At 33.9% G+C, this 11566-nt stretch overlaps 2 protein-coding genes across 2 annotated transcripts in view; both read right to left on the bottom strand.

The window, feature by feature from the left end:
* The window catches only part of LOC107696448 (troponin T, cardiac muscle isoforms-like), an 11947-nt gene extending 8338 nt beyond the window's left edge, over positions 1 to 3609 (bottom strand). The window contains exons 1-3 of the mRNA XM_016496778.1: positions 3534 to 3609; positions 3369 to 3411; positions 3193 to 3203 (exon numbers count right to left, since the gene is read on the bottom strand). Of these exons, the coding sequence (XP_016352264.1) occupies positions 3193 to 3203; positions 3369 to 3397 (40 nt within the window). The 5' untranslated portion in view covers positions 3398 to 3411; positions 3534 to 3609. The remainder of the gene's footprint in view (positions 1 to 3192; positions 3204 to 3368; positions 3412 to 3533) is intronic.
* Positions 3610 to 5963: 2354 nt separating this feature from the next.
* LOC107696414 (troponin I, slow skeletal muscle-like) lies at positions 5964 to 11299 on the bottom strand. Its single transcript, XM_016496725.1, has 8 exons — positions 11262 to 11299; positions 10158 to 10185; positions 9205 to 9211; positions 8982 to 9023; positions 8590 to 8721; positions 8193 to 8282; positions 6301 to 6477; positions 5964 to 6185 (listed from the first exon to the last, which is right to left on the bottom strand). The coding sequence occupies exons 2-8, from the start codon at positions 10163 to 10165 to the stop codon at positions 6093 to 6095; spliced, it is 549 nt and encodes a 182-aa protein (XP_016352211.1). The 5' UTR covers positions 10166 to 10185; positions 11262 to 11299; the 3' UTR covers positions 5964 to 6092.
* Positions 11300 to 11566: the final 267 nt, after the last annotated feature.

The raw sequence follows: 11566 nt of genomic DNA, 5'->3' as shown, positions 1-11566 counted from the left end.
TATATATATATAAATAATAAAAGAAATAAACAAATAATAATATAAAAAATAATAGGAAAAATAAATAAAGAGATAAATCACTTAATCGTTCATTTGTATTTAATCCTGAATTTTTTTTTTCTTTATGTAGTATTTTCTGTATTTATTTTTATTCTTTTTAACTTTTATTTACTTCTATCATTTATTTATTTATGTTTTTCAATATTTTTTTAATTTTGCAGGTTTGGTCCTCCATAGCGGAAGCCATTTTTCATCACAGGACAAAAAAATAATACAATTTCTCGCAATTGGGACTTTATGTCTCACAATTCTGATATAGACCTGTGAGTCATAAACTCAGAATTGCAAGAAAGTCCGTATTGTGAAATAAAAATATTGCAAGAATTACAAAAGTTAGAATAGCGAGAGGAAGAAAAATATATATCCTTATAGAATTGTGAGGGGGGGGAAAAATCTGACTTGTGAGGTAAAGAGTCGCAATTTGTATTTTTTATCTTGTGGCGGAAACAAGCTTCCATACAAACCTCATCCATTATTAGCTGTAGCTTTAGCAATAGCATTAGCACAAGCGACACTACCTTCCTCCACCTGCTCCTCTACCTCCTCAAGCACCTCCTCATCCTGCAACTCCTCTGTGCAAAGCAGACGCAGACAGCGTGAGAACATAAGCATGCATATAGTTGCAAATGAGCAATGCACGCATGCAATATACACAGACTCTCAAACACATGCTTATCTGAATGTTGTTGTTTTTTTGTTTTAAGAAAAATATATTCCCATATTAAATCATTTTGTCCATTTGAGGACATTGCTATATGTTTGCAAAATTAAGTTTTGTCAGATTTAGCTCACGTTTGGTGTATATATTGTCACCAAAGTATAACAAAACTCAAACACACACACACTTCAATCTCATTTAACTCTTTGAATGCATATGAGGAGTTTGAGGGTAGATGAAGGAAATCAGGCCTCATTTAAACAATAAAGGCTTAGACTCGTGAATGATGTTACGCAGTGCTATTACATAATGTCGTTTGGGAAACTGCTGGTCCTGATACTCCACCCTCGAACTAATCCAGCCACACATAAACACACCCGTCACCGCTTTCTCTGATATCAGCTTCTGCTGCCAAAGAACATGATCTCACAACACACACCCCAGCGCTTATCCGCTCTCACTCTCCTGTTCTTTAATGCATGTTGGGTAGGTTTACAAATCAAAGCAGCCAAATGTCCTCCCAGAACAACAAATACTGGCACTTTCACGAATACGGTTTAAAACAGGACCTTAAAAATAAAGTTGTTTTTTTCAACAAATGATCGGTGAAAGGAGGTGCTTAACAATCAGATTTATTTTTAAACTAAAAGGTTGAGTTAATAAGCTTCACGAGTTTTTTTTGTTTTTTTTTCATGTCAGAATGGTTACTCATTTTATATGAGCAATTATTGCGAATGGAAAACACGTTTGAAAATTACAGGGTTGGAATTTATTTTTGTTTTTTTTTGTTTTGTCTCCCATAAATGATCAACTGTTTCCCATGTGGATAAATTGTTTCCCATAAATTAAAGAAAATATTTTAAATACAGTATACATTTTTTACAAATATGTTTCTTTACAAAAAAATATTTTCACTATATATAGGTGATGAAAATAATTATTCATATTAAGAAAAGTATTTAATTTCAGTCAATATTTCTTTTAAGTAACATAAGGTGGCAATTAATATATTTTCTAGCTACTTTTTAAAACACGCAGTAGTAGGATTTGTCCCACTAATGCTTGTAATTGGATACCAAAAAATGTCCTGTTTGTGGAAAGTGCCAGCTAAATTCTTCTCCCTGAACCTGTATTTGTTTCTACAGGTCTGATTTCAGTGGGCTAAACACACATTCCTGTCACATGATGAAGGGACGGTTTGTTCTTTGTTCAGTGCAACCTCATTCACTGTGAATCTCACCTAGAAAGGCACTCTCTCCGTTACTGGTCAATAAAGGTAACATTTAACTGAGGTATCGGGGTAAAAGCCCAGGAGCCGATGTGCAAACCAGATCATCTACAGCGAGGAAACCTGATTCCCATTTGGGCCGGCCGAGAGAGGGAGAGACTGAGCTTGTCATTGTGCTCCAAACAACAGCCCTTCTCAGTGGCCTCGAACACACAAACCTTTCTCTGCGTGAACACTGACTGGAATGTTGTAACTGAAGTTGCTTCATGAAAAACAGCAGCAAAATCATAGAAAATGATGTCTAATGTGCATGCTTTTTAATCATGATCAATAATCGGAAGAATAATCAAATGCCATTTGTTAAGTGTCTCTAAATAATGTTGTTTATATCCACCTGTACATGCATACATGTTTATTAATTAAAATCGATTATTAAGTGAAACATCACTGCAATGCATTTCTGCATTTGATGCCACAATTTGATGGATTTAGTTTATAGCAATAATTATAGATGTCCAGGAAAATAATCAGTAAATTTGTGTAAAAAAATCTGTGTGAAAAGATCATTTCTGCCACATAAAAAGCCATCATAATAATGACATAAAAATTATAATGACATAATGACAAAAAGTCAAAACTAAGAGATAAAAAGTAATAATTATGACAAAAGATTTAGATTTGTTTTGTCATAATGACTTTTAATGTCATTCATTATTCATCTTTTATGTGAGAATGCTGACAATTTGTCAGTTATGATTTAGAGCATGATTGTTCTCTTATGGGGTGGAAATGACTTCAATAAAAGGTGAAATGTTCAAAAAAATGCTCAATAAAAGGTGAAATGTGAGAGGTTGTTTACATGAACATCTTTTAGAACTCTCAGAAATGTAACTTTTTTGTCATAATTATTTTATTTATTATGTGGCAGAAATGGTCTTAGCTAAAAGTTGAAATGTTCTACGTGAAAGTTGTTTGTGTTTATACCCCCAAGATACTAGCTATTTTACTATGTTAGGTTGTTGTCTACATTAAAAAAAGTATTTTGTCAGGTAATCTAAATTATTATTTTATATGTAAACATCTAAATTAACATTATTTAATTAAAAATATTACTTCTTATAATTACAGTGCATTTTGTGTGTTGTTTTGGAGCATTTGATATAAAATAATGTTGGCTTAATAGACAAAACTGTGAGTTTAATGCAGATTTATTATTTACAGAGAAGCAAAACAGATGAAAACTTACCCTCTTGGCCCCTGGACAGAATCAAACAAGATGGGAACGTTATGTTAACTTTTCCGATCACTATAAACATGTCAGTGATTGAACGTGTCTATGGATGAACTTGCATGCATTTATTCTCTTGTTCCATTCTGCACAATGCATATAAATGCTCTTAAATGAAGCCCAAAGACACTTACTCATGCTCAACGTCCTCTCTGTATGACATGCTTAGATTAAGACCTGTTTCATATACAGATTACAGAAGATTTTGTCAGCTCTTACAATGATTATACTGGTCTGACAACATATTAAACGATCAATCTATCATGCTTTTGGTGGAGACGTGCAGATATTGCTCTTACCTGTCTTTAGGTCAGGATGAGGTTACTCACCGGTTTGTCAAAGGCTGTTTGCTCTTGAAGCTGAACTCCAATGTTATATAAATTGTCCCAAGATCACATGACTATACTGTATATGAAATTATTTGTGTTGATAGAGGGTGGGCTGGACGCACATGCCACTGCACATACATGCATCTATGAACACGTATAGTACATGCACAATGAGAACAATAGACACATTCTCTTTGTCTGTGCATCGTGTCTATTAATAGATCGTCTGACAACTGTGCGCTCATATGATGATCTTAGTGTTTCTACTTTAACTGTTTTGGAGTGATAATTTTATACATAATAAAACAGTGACTTAGGTGGTATGATATTTAGATACTGGTTAATTAAAGGAATAGTTCACCCAAACATAAAAATAAAAAATAGCTGAATATTTACTCACACTCAGGCCAGCCAAGATGTAGACGGGTCTGTTTCTTCATCAGAGCAGATTTGGAGAAATGTAGCATTGCATCACTTGCTCACCAGTGGATCCTCTGCAGTGAATGGGTGCCGTCAGAATGAGAGTCCAAACAGCTGATAAAAACATCATAATAATCTACAAGTAATCCACACCACTCCAGTCCATCAATTAACGATTATTAATTATTGCACATGTATTATTATTATTATTATTATTATTTTAGGTTTGTTTTATTTATTTTTTAAATGTTATTTATTTGTTTGTGTTTCTTGTTTTTATTTTTTTTATTTGTTGTTGTTAAATTATATAATTAGTTAAATAAACAACTAAACTGTATCTAACATGATAATATTATCAGTAAAATAAAACTGTGGCAACTCGATTTAAGCTGCCACTGTCATCAATACAAAATATGAATAAAACAAATTTGATTATTATATGGGCTACATAAATGGCAAAATAATGTTTAACTTTTTTAGAAAATAATAATATCACAAATAATACATACAGAAGGCAGAATCCTGACTGGACGAGAGGAGGAGCTGGGGATGGAGGAGGGTAATTAGCTATTGAGCCAACGTGAAAGCTGCTGATAATACTGAAGGACCTTATATATGGATGATGTGATAGGCGTACTGTTATAACATATTAGTATTATAGTATAAACAATATATTATCAATTATATAGAATCTAAACATTTGATAACATTGCTACTCCTAAGAACTGACAGTATAATATCAACGCTGATAAAGAGACTGTCTTCCTGTTCTCACTTGCTCATTCGAGAAGAAACACTCTTTAAGTGACCTGCTCTTAAATCATGTTATTTGCTAAGTTGCTTGATAAAAGAAAGATGAATGATGAAACTCAGCACAATGAATGCACAACTGCACTGGGCTGGAAACACTATTCAGACGGTTAATCCAGCACTAGAGTAAAACTTCATTATGTTCTAGTGAATGCAGAGGTAATGTGAGGGACATAAAGGCAGATATTTCAGAGGTGAGTCATGTGACCAGGAATGGCTCAATGTCACAAAAATACAGAGCAACTTTCTCCTCTCCTGTGAAATGGAGAGTTGGTCAATCAGGGGTGAAATGTTTCACACTGTGACCTTGTGTGCACGTCATGGACAATTAGTGAGCAGTGTTTGGCCTTAGTAACTGGTTTTGTTGGTCTTCTACAGCTGGTTATGTGTTTGGACATGTTTTGGATGAATGGCTTTGGACTTGATTTTTATGCACTTTTTCAGTTTCGAGTATGACATTAAAAAGCTTTCTAAATATCACTGTCAATTATTTATTTTCAATGCACTCCTAAGAATAAAGGCTCTTCAATGGTTCTTTAAACTGGACAATTTCCACTATAGTTGAGTTGTTAATGCTAATGATCATTGATTAGTACATATGCACTCGGCAGATGCTTGTATCCAAAGAGACTTACATTGTGTTCAAGGTACCCATGTAAATTGTATCAGTTCTTGATTTCTCTGGGAATCAAACCCATGACCTTGTGGTTGCTAGCACCATGCTGTACTGTTTGAGCAACAGGAAAGCTATTCAATACATTTAGATCAATATAGATCATAGTGTAAAAGTAAATAAGTGTAGAGCATTTATTTTAATACAATTTCATACAAAGTTCTAGTTGGTAAACACTGCCCTCTAGCAGCTGGTAAGTGTAGGAGCATCAGTTTCTGTTGGTTTTACTGATTGTCAAACCTCATACTTCCTCATAATACAAGATCAAATGAGACTCTTTAAGATATGATGATAATGATAAAATACACTCCTTTGTTCATGTGACTGTAATGCAATGACGTCAACGTTTAACTGGTAAACTGAGAAATATGCAGCCAAACCACTGAAACATTCACTTTGGCCTTATCAGCACATCCGGGTTTCCAGTGCAGACACGCTATACGTACGTATAAGTATGAATCACTTTATAAAGGCAGAAAGGAGGGTTTTTTACCCAGTTTATTTTCTCATTTCGTCACTTTCTCCTCAGCTTTAGTCCTTACCAAACATTTGTCCAGTACAAACATTCACATGAAATGACAAATCATGATATTTATTTACAGTAGAAACTGATTGTGTTCACTTGTTTACTGTGCCGCATCAAACATTTTCTTCCTTCCTTCCATTCCAGACATGGCCTCCACGTTTTTCCTCCAGTCACTGACCTCCACTGTCTTTTCCTACAAAAAGACACACAAACACAAATGCAGAACTGAACTGTGTAATAATGCAGGTCTGAGTAACGCTAAACTCTTTCATTTCAGTCAAGATGGACACCATCGACCCCCAGCACACCTTCTCTGTGTCTTCCTTCTTGACGGACTTGAGGTTTGCTCTCAGGTCCATGGACACCTTGTGTTTGGAGCCCAGCAGAGAGCGCAGGATGGCGTCAGCGGAGACTCGGACTCTCCTCAGGGTGGGTCGCTTAAATTTGCCTCTCAGGTCCAGGACTTTGATGTTCAGGTCCTTGATCTGCAACAGGTTTGTTGAACAGTTTGGTTCCTGTATGAATATGATGTCACGTTCTTACACAATACCACATTCCTATTTCTTTTTTAAGAAATTGAAATTGTTGTGACTGATGTGCTATATTAAACATTAAATTAATGCCAAAATCAAGACGGATTCCTACACCCTCAAACTTATATTTTTGTATATGATTAAATATTTTGCAATAAACGTATAATCAGTGTTGGGGGTAACGCATTACAAGTAACGCGAGTTACGTAATCAGATTACTTTTTTCAAGTAACTAGTAAAGTAACGCATTACTTTTTTAATTTACAATAAAATATCTGAGTTACTTTTTCAAAAAAGTAACGCCAGTTACTTTGTTTTCCCATTTATTGACTGACAAGTCTCCTATCGGAAGTACAGAGGAGTTGTGTGCGCTGTGTGAACATGATGTTACTGTAGTTCTAGTCGTAGTACTGTAGTATGTGCATTAATTCATCCCACTCACAAAAAACAGATTTAGTATTCATCAAAATGAATTAAAACTGCCAAATAAACTGCCAAAACTGCCAAAACTCAGAATATGACGCAAACCTGCAATAATTAAATATGTTAAATAGCACAAATGTATCTAATCCCATTTTATTAACCAATGTCTTTGCTGCTGACCTTTGATGATCCAGTTCAACCATACTAATAAGCAAAAATGACTTTAGATAAACTAACAATTGTGCTTCATTGTTTTTTTATTGCTGAAGAGTGTTTCTTCTCCTGCGTTCTACTGTACAGACGTGAATTTACTTTTCCTTCAGCCTGAGGTTTATTCATTACACTTTTAGATGTGAAAGGGCTTTTACATTTGCTATAAATAGAACTTCTTATATTAAAAACAATCAAGCCCTGCTCATATTTAAAAAGTAATGCGAAAGTAACGCAAAAGTAATGTAACGCATTACTGTCCATAAAACGCAATTAGTTACTTTTTAGGGAGTAACGCAATATTGTAATGCATTATGCGTTCTACTGTACAGACGTGAATTTACTTTTCCTTCAGCCTGAGGTTTATTCATTACACTTTTAGGTGTGAAAGGGCTTTTACATTTGCTATAAATAGAACTTCTTATATTAAAAACAATCAAGCCCTGCTCATATTTAAAAAGTAATGCGAAAGTAACGCAAAAGTAATGTAACGCATTACTGTCCATAAAACGACTTTTTAGACTTTTTAGGGAGTAACGCAATATTGTAATGCATTACTTTTAAAAGTAACTTTCCCCAACAATGTATATAATGTATATCAGTGGGGGGTTTTTTATAGCCAGTATAAAGGCATTTGCAATGCTTCATGGGATGAATATTTATTGGCACTTACGTTTTTTTTTTCCCTTCAGTTTTTCATATAATTTCCAGTTGTTGTTGTTTATTATTGTGATTCATCTTGGAACGTTGGAATTTTGTTTGTTTATTTTTTTTTATTCTACAGAGAAAATGAATGGGAAAAATACTTCCACAAGGTCACTAAGCAAGTGGGCACTCACTGTAAATTACTACTGGTTCAGTAAATATATCGGATAGTGTTTTTGCTTTTAATATGGACTGACAAATGAATACTGGAAACTTGTTATTTTGTGTCTGGTTTCTGTTTCAGTGCAACTGGCCAAAAAAAAACAAATGAAATAGACACATGGTGTGTTGTTGACTGAGCTGTATAAAGAGTTCAACTGTTTCTTTACTTCTCTTGTGTTGTGAAGCACTTTAGCCTCGATATCGTAGCGCTCCTCGTCCACCACATCGATTTTAACGTGTAGTTCCCGACACAGCTCCTGATAGAGAGAATAAATATAGTGTTTACAGGCCTGCTGCTGTTTCTGCTGGTTTTGAAAGTGCATTTTCTAAAAGTAAGATGGTGTCAGATGTTAATACATTGGTGCTTTTATATATACAGAGCTTTAATATTGTTTGTTTACAATTCATATACAATGGTGCTTAAATAGCACTTTTGGGATACAGTAGTTTCCAAAAACATAGTTTTCCATGTATTTTTTTTGGTAATACAATGGTACTTTTTGTAAGGGATTCATTTATATTAATACCAGTAGTATGAGAGTGTTTTATGAGTTGTGGATGTACCTGAAGCTCAGCTAAAGACATGCCACTCGTCTGTAGCAAAGGAGCATTCTCAGCCAGATATCTCTCCTTCTCTGCCTCTTTATCTACCAGCTCCTGCTCTAACTCGTCCTTTGCTTTAGCTACCATAAGACTCTGCCAAACACACAAACACAAACTCTTTAAGATCTAATACATGCTAAGAGAAAATCAATATAATAAGCATTTGAATGCACTTTCTTAATTTCTGGTGCTTGCTAAGTATTGCTTTTTTATTTCATTTATTTACTGTTTTTTTTTTTTGAGCAACCCCCCAAAACACTCTATATGTGGCTTTTTTTTTTTTTACAGGAAAGCACTACCTACGTTATTTTAAGAAAATGAAATATTTTAAATGTTTTGCAATGCAATTGTACCTTAAGCATCAGCTTGCGAGATGCAGAGATCTTGGACTTTTTCTGCCAAATTTAAAATAAACATTGGTTATATAGAGCAAACATTACATATGCTATCATATACTATCATATTCTCACGTCATAATATCATTTGTTATTGTTACAGTAGATTAGTTTGCTGATAGATTAGCTTGATCATAATGTCTTGAAAAAGTGGCATTCAACGATGGCTTTTCACTCTCACCTCTTGCCTGCAAAAGAATAAAAACACATGATTAGATCATAAAATATCATAATTTTTATTAATAACATAGCTTTTATTGTTAAGGCATACAATGATGCTCAAAAGTCTGAGACCACAAGCGAAAATGCTTCTATTTAGCACTCCTTAATTTTATTTCATTTTGTAAATAATATTATAGTGATTATTCTAATAATAATTGTACTAATAAATAATAATAAATTATTATTATTATTATTTATTATTATTATTAAATTGTACTAATTGGAGTGAAAAGAATTTGATACACGGTAAATCATTTTTCAAAGCTATAAATAAAACAAAGATTATTGGAGTATGTTTTAAAAGACTATTCACTTCAAAACATCATGTTTTACTTCAGTGTGTTACTTGCCATTTATTTGTAATTATTTATCTATTAATTTAAGTATCTTTACTTTTTTTTTTTTACCATTTCAGTTTTTCTACTTAAAAATATCATGTTAAATTCAGTGTGTGACGCCGTTTCTTTATTGTCTTTATATTATTTGTGAAACTTACTAGCAATTTCTGATGAAAATTTGATTTTTTTTTTTTTTTTTTTCAGTTTATGTCTCTCTTTTTAATTAGATGACATGAACAAAACCTGATTGTCCAGGTTATTCGGCATAATTTGAGAAACAAGAAAAATGTATTAATTAATTATTAATGCATTATTAATTTGATTATTAATAAGTGACCCAGAAATAGTGTAGAATCGTTGTTTATATATATATATATATATATATATATATAATTTTCTGTCTCAGACTTTTGGACTCCATTGTATTCTATTCACACACTCCTAATCAGCCTATACTGAGGCCTTGAGTTAAGACAGCACAGCCGGTAAATCCAAGAATAGAGCACATTTGTCGAGAGAGCCGTAAGACGTCTAAGATGGCGAACAACAGAAAGCAGAGACACGATATACTCACTCGGGCATCTTTACAATGGCGTTTCAACCTAGGAGATAAAAACAAAAGGCATTTGTTTCCAAAGGGCAGGACCATTGGGAGGATGTTTAAGGGGCTCAAGTATCAGACAGCTTTTCCAGATTCAGACGTGTTAATCAGATGTCATTATACCTAACAGCAGTACTCTCACGTATTTGACTCTTGAAATCATTGCTGTTATGATATGTCGACCATTCAGGTGCTGCTTTTTAAAATAAATGAACTGATGCTAATTGATTGATTTGGCGTCTGTTCTGCATCTGTTAACCACTTCAAAGTCCTGACAGTGGCCATGCACACAAATGAAGTGGACCCCTAGGAAAAAAGGTGTTGGCAGATGCCTATCGTGGCGTGGTGATTTTGGCATGTTAACTATGCCACACAGATAACAATCCCAGCTTTCTCCAGCCCATATCCACTTGCAGTGCACCATAAATAGACCCGCACCAGAGCTTCAGAGGCATTTACCTGGCCCAAGTTTCCGCTCAATGATGTTAAACCGGTCTAGCGCACTTAAAAAAAAAATCAAAGTCGGTAAATTATGCAATAAAATGAAAGCATATAATCATAAATCTGGAACTGGATAGGTTTATTTAACTGAACGCCAAAGGTGGTTTCCAAAGTAATGTTTTTACAGTCTTTTGGTTTAAATGGTATTACGCAATTTAAATTGAGGTTTTATGAAAAGTCAAAAGTAAGTTTTGAATCAGGTTCATAAAAAGATAATTTTATAATTAAATTATCTGAGAGATAAAATCAAAGTGATTGGGGAGACGGAGAAAGATTATAAATCATTATCTATTATAAAACACTTTTGTAAATAAAATACATAAATTTGAAAGTACAAAAGTAATATTGACCACAGATATTGACGTCTCCCTAAATAAGTTCATCAATATGGGTTTTTCCACTGACACTTTCTTGAACCATTACATTTGATGACAGTAATATTGAATATTTGGCTACATGTATGGAAATATTAACAGACACTGAGGAGGAAATGTCCATGCAATATTCAGATAAAAAAAAAAAAAAAATGATTTCCTTAAACTTTCCTTAACAGGGAAGCAAACTGAATGAACTTACCTTGCGGTGGTCAGATGGGCAGAGAAATGATGCTCTAGAACAATGCCTCTCTTTTTTATTGTTCATCCTCTGCCTGTTACTGGATGATATTATTAGCACACACACACACACACACACACACAAAGCTTTTATCCAGCACTTGTGGAGGGCTGTTGTTGATAAGCCTTTTGCGGCACTTATCAGCCCATTAGACAGCTTTGGACTGGGGTTCCTCATGATGATGCTTCGGGCCTGTCTCACAACAGAGATAAAACATTTTCATTTAAAGAAATTTCCATTGATCTTTTTAACGTGTCCACAATGAA

Source organism: Sinocyclocheilus anshuiensis, unplaced genomic scaffold, assembly GCF_001515605.1.
Source record: "Sinocyclocheilus anshuiensis isolate Anshui unplaced genomic scaffold, SAMN03320099.WGS_v1.1 scaffold522, whole genome shotgun sequence".
Taxonomy (NCBI): Eukaryota; Metazoa; Chordata; class Actinopteri; order Cypriniformes; family Cyprinidae; genus Sinocyclocheilus; species Sinocyclocheilus anshuiensis.
This window is presented reverse-complemented; position numbering and strand designations above follow the sequence as displayed.